The 17,160-nt window shown below is 29.4% G+C and overlaps 1 protein-coding gene across 1 annotated transcript; it reads right to left on the bottom strand.

Moving 5' to 3' along the window:
• Positions 1–10,559: 10,559 nt before the first annotated feature.
• Positions 10,560–15,222, bottom strand: LOC112797759 (plant cysteine oxidase 2). Its single transcript, XM_025840837.3, has 5 exons — positions 14,428–15,222; positions 12,778–12,896; positions 11,857–12,016; positions 11,398–11,616; positions 10,560–11,100 (listed from the first exon to the last, which is right to left on the bottom strand). Exons 1-5 carry the CDS (start codon positions 14,645–14,647, stop codon positions 10,976–10,978), a joined length of 843 nt encoding a protein of 280 aa, XP_025696622.1. The 5' UTR covers positions 14,648–15,222; the 3' UTR covers positions 10,560–10,975.
• Positions 15,223–17,160: the final 1,938 nt, after the last annotated feature.

Here is a 17,160-nt window from a genome sequence, read left to right as displayed (position 1 = left end):
CAATGAAGCTTGCTTTGTTGGAAGAGGGGGAAAATGAGAGAATTCTGGTTCTCTACTCATTGTATATAACCCTGCTATACACTCAGCAATGCCAATCATTTTTGATGTGGATCTATCTTGTATCTCACAACACTTATCATTTATTAACAATTGACAATGTAAGTTTGAGGTTAACTTTGACACAGATATCAATTTAAAATCAAAAGAAGGAATGTATAAAACATTTTTGAGAAAAAAATTTTTAGAGAATGTGATTGTGCCAATGATGGTGCTAACAGTTTTGGTTCCATTTGGCAATATCACATTGATTGGATCAATATTTTGAAAACTTGCAAAATCTTTTAAGTCAAAAGTCACATGATCTGTTGCACCGGAATCAATGATCCATAGTGCAAATTTTGGAGTGATAATGCTCATAATTCTCGCATTAAAATGTAATGCAATGGTTTTACCTGGAGTGGAAGTGTGAATGGAATTAGTCAAAATTTGATTTGCATTATGAGGTTGTTGCTGCACACTTTTGTCTTTGATCAACTCTAACAAGGCAAATCTTTGCTCTGGAGTGAAACCAGATCTTGATATTCCAATGTTCTCTTGGAGACAATTGAGCTGGAATTGTTTGTCACTGAGTATATCATCATGCCCCTCAGTGATCACGTGATTGATGGTGGTGTTATGTTGCTGCCATTGGTAGAAGTGGGAGGAGTACCCATGCTTCTTATAGCATACATCTTCTGTGTGGCCTTGCTTGTTGCAATGAGAGCAAGCCAATGTAGCTCCACGACCTCTGCAATGGGAGGATCTGTTTGCCATGTTTGCCATTTTGAGAAATCAATGAATCACAGAGTAATAGGGATTCAGATCTTCTTCCTTCCAACTCGTTGATCGGAACAGCTATGTTCACCAAGAAAGAATCTTGCGAAATAGCCTCTCATCAAACTCTATTGGATGAGTTTGAAGGAAGAGGTAAAAATGGGGGAAAGAAAATGTCGAAAGAAAAATTAGGGATAGAAAGAGAATGGCAAAATTGGATTGATCTCAATTCACAACTTTTTCTTTTTTTTTTTATTCACAGCTTGGTTGCTCTCCACGCTCACCGCACCATGAAGAAAATCTCATGCCCTAAGCTGTTCAAGCTGTGATGTTGATGGTTTGATGAATCAGAAGGGATTAAGAGAGGGAGAGAGATAGGTTCTTCTCATTATTGGAGAGAATGAAAAATCCCCCTTAGAAAATATTTGTTGAGTTATTACACCTTATATACTATGTACTTTTTTTTATGTACTCTCACTAAAAAATAATTACAATGGTAAACCTATTATTGATAAAAAAATAATCTAGGTAACACACTTGTCCATATAACAAATGGACAAGCAACATATAAAAAAAGGGTTTTGAGAGAAACAGAAAATCAAAAAAACCAAGCAACAAAGGTTTTCGAGAAAAACAAAAAATCAAGAGCAGAGAGAAAAAGAGAGTAATATTAATTGAGTATATGATTTGTATATGTTATTAAGTGTGTTACATAAAGAGAATAATATACTACTATTTTATAGCTAAAATTTAGTTACAAAAAATTAAAATAAAAAATTATTAAATAGTAGCTTAATTTAAATGAGTTAATTCTTGTTTTTTGGATGCTGAGCTGTTATTATTCTTTATATTCTCCCTCAAATTGAGAGAGGGTTTTAAAGCCACATTCAGTTTGTCACAAAACTTGAAAAATAGATTGATTGAGAGAGCTTTAATGAAGATATTAACTACTTGGTCTGCTAGAAGATTGGGGACAAATAGCTTTTCAACAATTACTTGATCTTTTACAAAATAAAAGTTTAGTTCAAAGTGTTTGGATTTGCTTTGCAAGATAGGATTGGTTGCAAGTATGCAAACACTTTGATTATCACAATAAATGGTAGGAGGAATTGGTATTGTTATGAATAACTCTTTTAACAGATTTTGAAGCCAAGCAAGTTCAGATTATGCTGCAGCTAATGCTCAAAATTCTGCTTCTGTGCTGGATCGACTAATTACGTGCTGTTTGTTACTTTTTTTATGCTATCAGATTATTATCTAAATAAACACAATAGCCAGTGATTAATTTTCGATCATCACAATCTGCTCCCCAATCAGCATCAGCAAAGGAGAGAAGTCTAAAGTTAGTACAACTGTTAAACACTAAATCTTGATCACTGTAGCTTTTATGTATCTGAGGATTCGTTTGATAGCTTTCTAATGATTGATAGTTGGATTATGTATATACTGGCAGACTTTACTCACTGAATATGTGAGATCTGATCTTGTAAGAGTCAAGTATTCTAATGCTCCAACTATGAACCTATGCAACTTGAAATCATCAAATGGGTCAGAATCATGTAAACTTAGTTTTGAAGAGTATACCATTAGGGTTGGCATTGCATTAACCATTAACATGTTAGTACGAGTTAAAATATTAATAATATACTCTCTGTGTGTTAAAAAAAACTGCTGATTATTAATAAATATAGCTTCTAAGCCAAGAAAATAACTAAATTGGCCAAGATCCTTGAGAAAGAAAATAGAGTTTAGTTTGTCAATGAAAAACTGTAACTCTTGAGGATTATTCCATGTTAATAAAATGTCATCAACATAAACACATAGTAGAGTAATAGAATTTGATGTATGTCTTACAAATAATGAGAAATCTGTTTTAGTATTGTAAAAATTAAATTGTTGCAAGGTGGCCGATAAAGTTAGAAACCAAGATCTTGGTGCTTGTTTGAGGCTACATATGACTTTCTTAAAGGTACAAATTAGTTGAGTGTTAGATGCTGAGAAACCTTGAGGTTATTCTATCATGACTGTTTTATACAATTCTCCATTGAAAAATGCATTGTCAAAATAAAATTAGCGCATTTGCCAACCCTCGGATAGTGCTAAAGAAATCACAACTTTAATAGTTTGTGGCTTAATCATAGGAGAAAAGGTTTGATCAAAATCTACTCCTTCTCTTTGAAGAAAGTTTTTTGTCACTAACCTGATTTTATATCTAATTGAATGGTCTTGTGGATTCTTTTTTACAGCAAATACCCATTTTACTACCGATGATAGTAGCATTTGAGGGTGACAATACTAATTCCCAAATTTTACATCTAGTTAAAACTGTATATTCAAATTTCATTACTATTCTCCAATGTTGATGTCGAAGAGCTTATTGTACAATTGTAGGTGGATGATGAAAAAAAGAGGGACCCTCTTTAGAGTCTAACAAGTGAGTGAGATTAGCAGATGAATTAGAGTGTGTAAATTTTGATCTTGTAGTCATTGGATGAGAATTAAATTTCGCTGGTGGAGGAGGAGGTGGGGGGAAGAAAGGAGGAAAAAGGGAGTTGAATTTCAATGTTAGAGATAGGGATCTGTCCAGAAGGTAAAGTGTAAGATTGTTGTGAGGCTGATGGTATATTTGCAGCTAGTGTAATGGGAGGAATGAAAGGAGTAGGTGCTAGTATAGAAGATGTAGGAGGTGAAGATGAGATATGTGATTCTGATTGAAAGCTTGGAACAACAATAAATTGGTGATTAGAGAAAATATCTCTAAAAGATTCAGGAGTAGAATTAGTAATAATTTTAGTAAAATGAGTTAAGTATCGAAACTTGCCTTCGTAAAAAATAACATTACGAGATAAATAAAGTTTACCATAAGGAAAAAGATATTTGTAGCCTTTATATTAAGAATTATATCCCAAAAATAAATATAGATGTGATCTATAATCAAACTTGTGTTTGTTGTAAAATCGTAAAAAAGGATAGCAAGTACACCCAAATATAGCATAAATAAAACTAATATGCATATTGAAAAAATAAATATGTTTTCAAATATGTTTAAAATGTATGTTTATTTATCTATTTATATTATATTATTGATTTGTGGATAATGGTAGGTGATTGAGAATCAACAAAAAAATATTTATTAATTTGTATAAACCATATTTATTAATATTATTATGTTTGTTGTTTGTTTATAATCCATATTTACTTGTTTTTTTATAAAAAAAAAGTGAGAAATAAAAAAATAAAAAATTATGAAGAAAGAAAGAGAGAAAAATGAATGAAGAATATAGAAGAGAAAAAGAAAAAGAAAAATGAGATAAATAAAATTCAAAAGAAAAAAAAAAGAAGGCGGGGCATCAAAAACATAAGTATTTATTATGTAAATATGATTTACAACCATAGTGTTTAATAAAAATGTTGCATCCACACATCTACTATTTCTCTTACAAGTGATGGTACCTCTACTTTGAGATTCTTTATATGTCTCGTTTCCAACACTCCAATTGAACACCACAAGGAGCCTCTTAAATGGTAGATTCTTGAAGTGGTATTTCAAAAACGTGTAGTTGTCATTCTTGACGACAAAGGAATAGCTACAATATAAATAGGTCGCTACTTGAATTGCGATCGTTCTGGTAGAAATATATAACTCATAGCACCCGTTGCCGGAATAATGTCTGTCATCGATTTTCATACTCATATTATGACATCTTGTTACGCACCCTATTATATAACCGCTTGTGTTGTCTTTGCTTGAAATGATAAAAGAAAGACTATTTGTGATTGTGCTGGAAGAGCTAAAACTAACGGAATTATCATAGCTACTATTATAACGAACTTTTGATGGCAGAAGTCAATATATCTACTTGATCTTGGGAGACAATTATGGCTATGACTGGCTTATTGTCCTATATTAAACTGGAAATAGTACTGTTGCAAGTAAGTTTAAAGGATTCTTCTAAGAAACAGGTAGCACTGGTATATTAATTTCTTATGCCAAATGGATATGGAATTTGAAGACTATAACACTCACTTTGGCATCCATCAAAGGATATTTGATTATTATAAGTATCATTTATAGCTACTACTTCTACTAATACAAGGACTAATATAACAACAACAAATAACATGCCTATTCCTCTTATTATAAGCAGTGAAGGTGTGAGAAAAAGTGATATCACAAGCAGAACAAGAAGAGAGAAAAAGCAAAAAAATGGTGTCAGTAAGAGAGAGAGTTTGAGAGAGTGCCAAAATAATTTGGTATAGCTCAGAGAGTTGTGAGTGTGATTTTGGTGTAGTTCAGAGAGTTGTGAACAAGAGAGAGAGTTTGAATTGAAGCGCTCCTGATAGGAGTATATATATATGCATCTGTTCTCTCTAGTGGAACAAAAAATTTCAATAAGCGGAGGCCACCAAAAGAATTATAAGTCTTTAGCTGAACTATGGTCATCAAATTTATCTAAATAGTATTGACAAGAGAGAATTGTGTGTACATTTCTAGTGCATGATCCGTGCAATGCAAAGAAAATGCTATATTAACCTACTTTTATGATTTAATATAATACAGGACATATATACATTACAATAACATATACTATCCTCCATATTTTTATTACAAATGTGTTACACATAATTGCAAACTTCACATTAAATCACCAAATTAAACAAAATAAGACTTCCACTTATAAATGAGAACAACAATTTTTTTTTTATGATTAACTTGAGACAAAACAATCACCTCGTTTATGAATTGCTCAACTTAGTTAGCATTAACTATTTTGGACTTCTTGGTAGCAACAACTGTGTCATTTTCTAAAATTTCTTTGTAAACTGTGTCATAACTTCCCATGCCAATGATTAAGTTCTTGTCATAGTTGTGGTGGCCTTCTTCAATTTTTCGGCAGCAAAAAATTTAGTAATATGGGAAGATTCTTCTCTTACAGAGAGTTGTTGTAACAAAAGAAGACCATCGTTTTGTTTAAAAAACTTTTCTTGTAGTTTGATGAATTTTCTGTTTTAGTACGTTAAGTATAATAAAATAGTCCCCACAAAAATAGCTATGAATCATGCATTTGCACCTGCGCATAATGTGTTGGACACAATTCTTCAATAATTTTTCTTTTCAAAATGTAATTATTAACCATCTTATATCATCATATTTTATTTTTAAGAGATGTTACATGTACACTAAAATTAGTAAATAATCCGTATAATGCATGAAAAATGCTCCGAGAATTAAAAAATGTATTATGAATAAATAACATAATTCTATAATCAAATTTAACATTATTTTAAAAAGAATACCATAACAAGTGATTGTGTGTACATTTTTAGTGCATGACCCGTGCAATGCAAAAAAATGCTAAATCAACCCACTTTTGAGTTAATATAATACAGGTCACACGTACATCACAATAACACACACTATTCTCCATATTTTTATTACACGCTATTCTCCATGTTTTTAGTGCATGACCTGTGCAATGCAAGGAAAATGCTAAATCAATCCACTTTTGAATTAATATAATATGGGTCATACGCACATCACAATAACACACGCTATTCTCCATATTTTTATTACAAATGTGTCACACACAATTGCACACTTCACATTAAATCACCAAATTAAATAAATGAATACCTCCACTTATAAATGAGAACAACAAATTTTTTTATGGTTAACTTAAGACAAAACAATCACCTCGTTTATGAATTGCTCAACTTAGTCAGCAATAACTATTTTGGACTTCTTGATAGCAACAACCGTGTCATTCTCTAAAACTCCTTTGTAAACTGTGTCATAATCTCTCTTGCCAATGCATGATTAAGTTCTCGTCATAGTTATGGTGGCCTTCTTCAATTTTAAGGCAGCAAAAATTTGAGTAATATGGGAGAATTCTTCTCTTGCAGACAGTTGTTGTAACAAAAGAAGTCCACTGTTTTGTTTAAAAAACTTTTCTTGTAGTTTGATGAGTTTTTTGTTTTAGTATGTTAAGTATAACAAAATAGTCCCCACAAAAATAGCTATAATTCATGTATTTACACCTTCGTGTAATGGGTTGTACACAATTCTTCAATGATTTTTCTTTTCAAAATGTAATTATTAACTATCTTATATTATGATATCTTATCTTTAAGTGATGTTACATGTACACTAAAATTAGTGAATGACTTATATAATGCACGAAAAATGCTCAACATGAAAATTAAAAAATGTATTATGAATAAATAACATAATTCTATAATCAAATTTAATATTATTTTAAATACTATAACAAGTGATTGTGTGTATATTTTTTGTGCATGATCAACCCACTTTTGAGTTAATATAATACAGGCCACACGTACATCACAATACCACACACTATATATTCTCCATATTTTTATTACAAATGTATCACACATAATTACAAACTTCACATTAAATCACCAAATTAAATAAACGGAGACTTCCACTTATAAATGAGAACAACGAATTTCTTTATAGTTAGCTTGAGACAAAACCATCACTTTGTTTATGAATTACTCAATTTGGTCAGCATTAACTATTTTGGACTTCTTGATAGCAACAATTGTGTCATTCTCTAAAATTCCTTTGTAAACTGTGTCATAATCTCCCCTGTCAATGATTAAGTACTTGTCATAGTTGTGGTGGCCTTCTTCAATTTTTCGGCAACAAAAATTTGAGTAGTATGGGAAAATTTTTCTCTTACAGAGAGTTGTTATAGAAAAATAAGACCGCCGTTTTGCTTAAAAAACTTTTTTTGTAGTTTGATGAGTTTTCTGTTTTAGTATATTAAGTATAACAAAATAGTTCCCACAAAAATAATTATGAATCCTGCATTTGCATCTGCACGTAATGTGTTGTACACAATTATTCAATAATCTTTTTTCTTAAATGTAATTATTAACCATCTGATATTATCATATTTTATCTTTAAGTGATGTTATATGTACACTAAAATTAGTGAATGACCCGTATCTTGCACGAAAAATGCTCAGCATGAGAAATTAAAAAATGTATTATGAATAAATAACATAATACTATAAGCGAATTAAATTTTATTTTAAATACTATAACAAATGATTGTGTATACATTGTTAGTGCATGACCCGTGCAACGCAAGGAAAATGGTGGACTGCATAATGACCTATGGAAGTTGAACTTGCCTCACAAAATTAAGCTATTTATCTAGAAAGCTCTCTATGACCGGCATCCAGTGCTTGCTCAAATTCATCACTGCATCCCATTTATATCGCCAATATGCCCCTGCTGTCATGAAGTAACAGAAACAGTAACTCATTGTTTGATCGATTTCTTTAGAATTAAATAAGTATGGTCTCAGAGTTATCTTCGTGACTGTCTTCTTCCCCTCCCCCCCCTTAGAGTCCTAACAACTTTTGGATATGGTGGACTGTATCAACAGAGATGCTTAACCCGTTGAAGAATGCTGACCATATTTCTCAATTGCTTACCATCATTTGCTGGAACTGCTGGAAAGTTTGCAACCAGTTAATTTTTGAAGGTTCTACTTCAATGCCGACTGGCATTCTAGCAAGCTCTGTCAAGTTGCTCCGTGAAATCCAAAGAATTTTCAGTTTAGATTGTCATCTCCATGAGGCAAACTCTTAGTTTCATTTAATTTGATTTATCATTCTTTTTTTTAAGATTTTTTTTTCGTTTTTCAATCATGCACTGTTGGATGAATATCTTTAGTGTATTATTTTGAGAAATTTCCACCTTTTATTATGATGTCCTGCTTTTAAATATTTTTGTATTTTATTTTTCAATAATTAATGAAATATAACCTTTATCTTTAAAAAAAAATATATTGTAAACTAAAAATTTTCATAAAACTATGACAGGGTTGACCCTACATAGTGTATTTTCTTGTGATATATTAAAGTGAGAAATTATTTAGCTTAATATATTTTTCTGAATACTCTTTTAACTATTTAACACAGATATAATTATATTCTTTAAGGTTTTAAGACATTTCAAAATTTATGTTTTGCTCCATTTAGTATTTAGATGCTATATCATTAGTCTTTTTTTTTTGGTGACTAGATGCTATATCGTTAGTCTAATTGTTTTAAACACATACCACAAAATTCTAAATTTTTAAATAGTTAAAATAACAAAATATAAAATAAAAGGTAATAACAAGCTAAGTGTGATGCACTGCTTTATATATTGGGCCTAAACTAGGTTGTTAAGTCTTGGATTTCGGCTTAAACCAGTCACAAGTGATGTTCTAACCCAAAAATCAAAATTAATCGAAAAAAATGGGAGAAAAATTATTCAAGGATAAGAGATTATATTTTATCATCTAAAGCGAGATTTAAATTTTTAATGGATTCAAATTCGTTTTGGTAAGACTAAAAACTATCGAACGACCAATGCAAGTTGGCACAGATGGATGAGGGTCTGTGTTCTTTAAGTCTTTAACCATCTCTCCTGGGTTCGATACTCACTAGAGGATGGAAATGAAACTTGCTTACTTGGGAAGATCGTCCACTTTGTGTGCCTCTACAGTATCCGAAAAATTAGTCATTAGACTTCCGACATAATGGATACCTGATGCAAAAAAAAAAAAAAAAACTATCGAATGATTTTGTTTTTCTGTTTTGGCGGGTAATGTTGCTGCAAGTGGTTGTACGGTACAAGCATGCAAATGTAAATTGACAAAACTTTGGGTGAGTGAAAATGCCAATTTTATACAATGAAAACATTATAGCACAAATTTTTTTTTTATGATTTATACAACTGAAATTATCAGTAATATTAGAAAATAATTAAGGATATTTTTTAAAAAAATTACGTACATAAAAAATTAATTATTAAATTAGCCAATTAATTTATACATTTTTTAACAAAATAATTTATCACTAAACTAATCAAACTTGCTATAATAGAATAATTAAACTTACAATACTCAGAAAAATCAAATATGTTTACAAAAATATTAAAAATAAATTATAAAATACTAAATATATATTTCTATACACTATAACTATTTTTTGGTATACTATCTCCTAAGCTATCTAAATATTTGACTTTAAAAAATAAGACATTTTGAATAATTGATTAAAATAAAGTAATTTCAAAAAATATGATTAGGGGTCCATTTAGACAACTTCAAATTTTTTTTTTTTGACTTATGAAAAATATTTTTTAAATTTTTGATTTATGAAAAATAGTAATATTAATGTCTAATACAATTTTTAAAATTAAATTATAACTTTTTAAAAAGCTATTTAAATACTTATAGAGAAGTTAATATAATAATTTTTTTTTCACATTTTTTTAAAAAATAAACATTTTTAAAACAAAAAAATCAAATACAAAATAATTTATTTATAAACTACTTTTAATATAAATATTTATTGTTTAAACTATTTTTTGAAATAATTATTATACTATCATACCTTATCAAATATAAAAAATAAAATTATCAATTTCTCATTAATTTTTTTCATTAATTGCTCAAATACTACAATATTTTATTCTCTCAAATGTAACTAAAAAACCAGAAATACATAACTAAAATATAAGTAAATATTAACCACTAATTTGACAACTAAAAAAGAACAAACAACTAACAACAACAAAGATTTCTTCTGATATAGTTGTTGGATTTTGTTCTCTTCTATTTGTCAAATCCAAATACCAAGAAAATAGTGCTATGAACCATAAAGAACAACAGTTTGCTAAATAATAATTAAAAAAAAAAAAGACCAAAGCACTGACATTGCACTAAACACAACACCATCCATTGCCATTAACAGTAGAAGAAGAAGAAGCATATACTAATTAAAATAAGTAAAAACAACTGACCCTTTTTAGCACTAGACACTACCCTTTTCAGCTCTAAACCATATTAAAAAAAAAAAGTAAAAATAAAATGAGATGACTAAAGCGAAAAACTAGCTCAATTTGCATCTGCACCTTCATTCTTGCCTTCATTTTCCAGTGCAGCATCATGTTTTATCCTTTTCCTGTCTTTGGTATATGTACACACTAAATTGTAGAAGATTGAAGACACCACCCTTCATTCATTCACCTAGAAAAACCTTAAAAAAGGGACTAATTAGTCTAGAAAAGGATTTTTTCACTAGAGGATATGATAAAGGGTGGCATCAAATGATGAAACATTGAAGACTTTCTTCAGCTCTCTACAATCATAGGGCCACTGTACATTTGTCCAACAACTTTGACATTATCAGGTTTGTCCTTCTCTTGAAGCCATTCATAGTTATTGCTTTCATCTTCTGGTATGGATAATCCATCAACTGAAATTTCAAAAATGTTCAATAAAAAGAATGTTAGGTTAAAGATATGAGCTACAAAAGCATGCACATGCAAATAACACTGAAATATATGTCAACACAGAATACGAAGACGCCTAAAAGGACAATCTGGTGCAATCTTGAGGTCACACGGAGACAATTCAACCGATGCTCGAAGACTAGGTGCAATAATATCTCTTGTCTTTCGAGTATGCGACGCTTTGTGCAAATTATTAATGTTGTGTGATGACTAATGAGTACTAAGAGTTTAGTGGGAACATAATCAACATATTAATATACCTGAAAAGTTGGAAAAAGGGAAATCTAGATAGTATGTGCAGTGCCTGCCTTGAGGATCATTGTATGGAGGACCAAGAACATCAAGAACCGCGCAAGCCGTCACAGCCGTGAAGCAATGCATGTTGCCGCCGTCGGCAGGATAAAGGATGGCAGGGTTACAAGGAGCAGTAAAATCAGCATCAATCTTGACTTTGGCTAATCTCATCTCAGGAGTCTGGGCTGCCATAATTGGAACATGAAAATATTGATCAGTATTCACTAGTAGCATCAATGTCTTGGTTCGTTGTTACCAAGATCAAACAGGAAAACAGTATACCCTTCAAATATGGATAAATGTTTTTTTTTTTTAATCTGGTTAAAGGGTGTCTTTGTGCCAAAAAGAAAATTGCTATAAATAAATAATTTGTGAAAAGACTTAGTAGAACATAGAAAAGACATAAATAGGAAAAGACTCACTACCTGAAGGCTTGAAAATGGTTGGCATATGAGGAGGCATGTCAACGACCCAATCATAAGATTTGATGTGCATTGTACCAAAAAGAAGCTTACTGAAAACCGTCATTCCAGGATGATTATGAAGAGGAATCACCCCAGAGGCTGGCAAGCAAAATATTCCCATCTGCAATACAAATCCATTTTTCTTTTTCAATAATAATAATAATAATAATGATGATGATGATGATAAAGTTACACCAACACATCAACGTTAACAGTAATAAAATAAGTTATATGCACCATTTTTGTGTATATTTTTTTTCTTTTTACATTTTCTACTTTTGATATTAAAAGTGATTGATAAGAAAGAGAAAAAAAAAAGATAAAAAGGTGGTGCAAAATATTCATTACCTAGGTCTTGGCATACATCTAAATAGTGTTCTAGAAATATTCATAGCCACACACCTAATATTTTATATAAATTTTATTATTGTAAATTAAAATAAAAGGCTATAAATATTCCTGAAAGTCTGAAACATGGGATAAATTTACTCAGAAATAAAGCTAATTTTTTTACATTCGGGTGATTTTAAGGTGAAATACAAGAATATTAGATCGTTCTGATGTTTTACACTGTTCATTGGCATTTGGTAATAAAAATATTTTAATTATAAGAAAATTGACATTTTGTATTAAAAATATTTTTAATTATAAAAAGACAAATCGTCATTGATATTTGTAAAAAAAAAAAATTATTATGAAAAGACAAATTGTGATTGACATTTTGTAAAGGCCCAGAACAGTGTATAACACATAATTTGGATCAGTTTTGGAAAATTCAATCCTAATAATCCAGTATTAGAAGAAAAAATTTTCCAGAAATAATGCAAGTATTTTTCGTATTTCTCTTAGCATGAAAAGAGTTCAAGGCTATAGCTTACTAACCGAGAATTTTTCACACTCATAAATGTGCAGGTATGTAATTGTTGGTGTTCCTTGAACACTGTTGACAGTGAAATATGGCATGTCAGGCTTCAATCCAACATCTTCTGGTGTTATTGCATCTGCCAAAAAGAAAATAAAATTATAACCAAATTTAACTGGTTTGAATGAGAGATAATAATATAAAAGAAAAGAAAAAACATATGAAAACGTAGAACAATTCTAGCCATTGCTGTACATGTAACCAATGTGGTCCAAGTTACTGTGTCTGATTGTGTACCTGTGAATTTGATTGCAAATAACTACAGAATAGTGAAATAACCAATAGCTATATCTAGGTTCAGATAAACATAAACATAAACATATATATATATATATATATATATATATATATATATATAATTGTCTTCATGTAAAAATGAAGATTTTATAATTGTCTTCATGTAAAAATATTTTTTTGACCCTTAAAAGATGGATTGTATGATTAAATTTTGATATTTATAAAAGTGTTATTTTTTATTTAAATTGTAGATAAATAAATAAGTCATACTTTTAAACAAAACATTTTTATAAAATTTTTTTTTGTCATTTTTATTTGACTAGTTGCATATATATATATGTATATCCAACAGTTATCATATTTTTATTTTGACATCCAAAATGTGCATGATTCATATACTTAAATGACGTGTTTTTAAGGCCTTGGACTTCAAGTCAACGACCAATTTATTCCTTCACCAATTTAACAGTCACCATAAAAAATTTAAATTATATTATTATAAAAAACATTCAACTTGCTATCATATTCATATAATCATATCATGCCTATAATAGCGATTTTCAATTGTTACAAAAACAGCTAACATGACCCATTTTTACCACTAAAGGACAACCCTAATTTAGGGATATAATACATCCAAATTACACAACAATTATTTACCAAAGATGTCCAATGAAAATGAGACACCCGGTTGGTGGGAAATAAAAAAAGCACAGATATTTTACTTGATTACCCAAAATACATGATTGAAAAGAATTTAATGGATTATATTTATGCTATAGCCTATATGCTTATATGCTAATGCTAATGCTAATGCTAATGGTCCCCTTCATAAACATACATGAGACTCAAGATTTCAACATCATATAGTAAGCTGGAAACAGCAATTTGTGAGTATATTTATAATATTGGGGAACATCAAGCTTTTTTAATTTATATTTATTTGATAACTCCAAAATCAAAAACCTTAATAATAATAATAATAATAATAATAATAATAATAATAATAATAATAATAATAATAATAAATACCATGTATGCATGCAAATGGCACGTAAGACAGAAACAAAGGCACCATCATTAGCATGGAAAAGATCACAAAACCCCACCACCCAAAAACATTAATAAAGTCCCATGAGGAAAAAAACAAGAGAGATTAAAATATCAAAGTTTGAATTATATCACACACTAGAACTAGAAGCATGCCCAAGTTGGGGAAAACGACTCAGAAAACAACACACAACCCAATAAATTAAAAAAACAGAAAGAAAAATCACACACACACAAATTCACAAACACCTACAAGGCAGAAATAAAAAAAATTCACACGTGCAATACGATCAATACAACAAATTCCTTTCTTTGGCAGATACCTAAAACGGAACGAAGGTTCTCAATTTGGGATGGTGGAGGAACGATGCCAGGTCCGCCATTGGCGAAAACTTGGTAGCAAGTATCGAAGAGCTTCTCCCCCGGCGACAATGACATCATCATCTTCCTCGAACGTTGTCGTCGATTCTTCCTTGATTTGCTGTTCGTGATTGTCTCTCTCTGCACCTCACTTCCTTTAGATAAGTTCTTCCCAATCCCCATTCGCAATTCCAAGTTCCAACCCAACCCAAACAAGGTGTTTCAGAAATGCAAAACAGAAACAGAACAGAACAAGATTAAAAAGGTGAACTTTGGAACGGAAACGGACGTAATCCGAGGCGAATTGAATTGAACAATGTGGAGAATGTTATTATCGGAAATGGGTATGGAAGAAAATTGGGAAATGAAAAATGCAAAAAACAGAGACCCCTATGAAGGAAGGTAAACAATAATAAAAAAAACAGAGTAAAACAGGGGAAGTGAGTGAGGTAAAATAAAATAAAAAATAAAAAGGGGTAGATAGATACTAGATATTAAGTAAGAATCATCTTAGGACTTAGGAGGGTTTAGTAGAAGGGTGAAAAAAAGGATTAGGAAAAGTTTAACATTGGAGAGTGAGAAGAGAAGAGAGGAATAATGGGATAAGGGTAAATTGTTTGTTTGTGAAATGATGTTGTGTTGATATAAAAGAGAAGAGAAGAGAGAGAGAAATGGTAGTTTGGTGAATGTGGGAAGTGTTAAAGAGAAGAAAACCAGGGGCCATGGGTATTGTGGTATTCAGTGGGCTATTCATATTCAAACAGCGGATTACTATTATCATTATCAATTTATCATCTTCTAAATCTTCTATTCTATATACACTTTCATATTTGCATTTTGTACCTTTTCCTCTTTTCTCGTTTGAACTTTTTTCCCCATACTTCTTTTGCTTTTTTTCCCCAATTTGTGCATTTTTTGTAACAAGGACATCAAATAAAAAATAATTTAATTTTGATGCGCTTTTCGATATAAAATAATTTTATACGTGTGTAATCCAATATTAATAAAAGTAACTACTTTTTATATTAACTATTTGAATAATTATTTAAAAAAATAAATATAATTATATAATTACATAAAATATTTTATATTATCAATACATCAAAATTAAGCATAGTAAAAATTTGACAATTGAAGATTTTATAATTTTATATACCTCATTTTTAAATATTATTTATTAAATAAAAAGTATTGTATTTTTTATTAACTAAATAAATCTTAATTTTCTAATAATTTAAATTTAAAATTTAAGTTTTATAATTTAGTATTTAAAATTTAAGATTTAAATTTTTTTTTAACTTTAACATATGAAATTATTATATTATTAATTAATTCAACTAATACTTGAAGTTAAACAAGGAAAAATATATTTCAGAATATACAAGTATTTATTAAATTATATATTTTTATAAGGGTATAAATGATGTTATAAGTTTATAAATAAATTGTTTAGAATTCAATTTAAACACAATATTCCAAATTCAAATAAAATACATAAAAAAATCATTTCATATATTAGATGAGCATATAATTATTTCCGTCATACAATTATATATCATAAAATGTAATTTATCTTCTAATTATCGGAAAATATCGGATAATTACTTTTTAATTATACCACTTGAATTTTGTCATTATTAAGAAAGACAAAATCATGTACTATAATTTAGAGATAACATTACAGAAAAAAAATTATTAATCAAGCACAACAATTTTTTTACTTTTCACATTAAATAATAAATTAACGCCCTACATGCACTAGTCGTTTTTTTAAGATAATTAAATTTTAAAAGCTTGGTTTACATAATTTAAATACAATTTTTTTGGGTGACCAATTTAAATACAAATGATCATTTTTGTTAATTAACTCTATATACAAGGTCCTTAATACTGCTTTTTTATATTTTCAAATTCTATTGAAAGGGAAAATTTGACTTAAATTGACTCCATTATTTTATTCAAATCCAATGCTTTATAATTTTTGTAGTTATCTCTTTCTTCGTATAACGTGATTGTAAATTGGTACATGCATGTGTTTCTTGTTCTTTTAATTTCTTTTGTGACATTATTGGTTTGAGAAATATTATTAGTAGTCAATTCAATTGTGTAAACCCAAAAAATATGTCTATTCACCTGAGGGAAAAAATGACCATTAGCCATCTCGAGACAACACTAGATTTATATATATAATCCCAAATTATCGTCTTCTAATTTTTAGCATATTTGTCATTTCTTTTGTATATTATTCAAATTTTTAAATTTATTAGAATATTCATTCAGATATCATCAGTTTTATCCTTGAAGTTCTTGCACCAATGTATGATAACCCTCGTTTACACAAACAGAGACATGCAGGTGGATGGATTTTTTTTTTTTATCCTAAAAAAAATCATTTGATAACGACTAGGGGGATTCTTCATTGAAGATAACAAGATAACCGGAAAATTAATTAATTAAAGGATATTTTACCTAAAGTATATTTTAAAGGCACTTGTTAATAATATCAATGTATGATGATAAAAATTAAAATGTTGGATATAATCAACATTCTTTTTAAAGAAATTTCATTTTTATGGTTTAAATCAAGAACTTAAAAGAAAATCCCGTGTTTTTTTTCTCTTTTTTATTTGAAGTTAATCGAGGGAAATTAAAAAAAAAAGTCATTTTCAGTCAACTCAACATCGAAAAAAATTGAA

Source organism: Arachis hypogaea, chromosome 4, assembly GCF_003086295.3.
Source record: "Arachis hypogaea cultivar Tifrunner chromosome 4, arahy.Tifrunner.gnm2.J5K5, whole genome shotgun sequence".
Lineage (NCBI taxonomy): Eukaryota > Viridiplantae > Streptophyta > Magnoliopsida > Fabales > Fabaceae > Arachis > Arachis hypogaea.
The sequence above is the reverse complement of the archived record's forward strand: the minus strand, read 5'-3'. Positions and strand labels throughout refer to the sequence as shown.

Excerpts from the sequence above, each read along its gene's own strand:
- LOC112797759 (XM_025840837.3), bottom strand. The coding sequence starts at position 14,647 with ATGGGGATTGGGAAGAACTTATCTAAAGGAAGTGAGGTGCAGAGAGAG. Across the intron at positions 12,017-12,777 it reads ATGAGTGTGAAAAATTCTCG|ATGGGAATATTTTGCTTGCC; the intron begins GTTAGTAAGCTA and ends TTTGTATTGCAG. Across the intron at positions 11,617-11,856 it reads AACCATTTTCAAGCCTTCAG|CCCAGACTCCTGAGATGAGA; the intron begins GTAGTGAGTCTT and ends CAATTATGGCAG.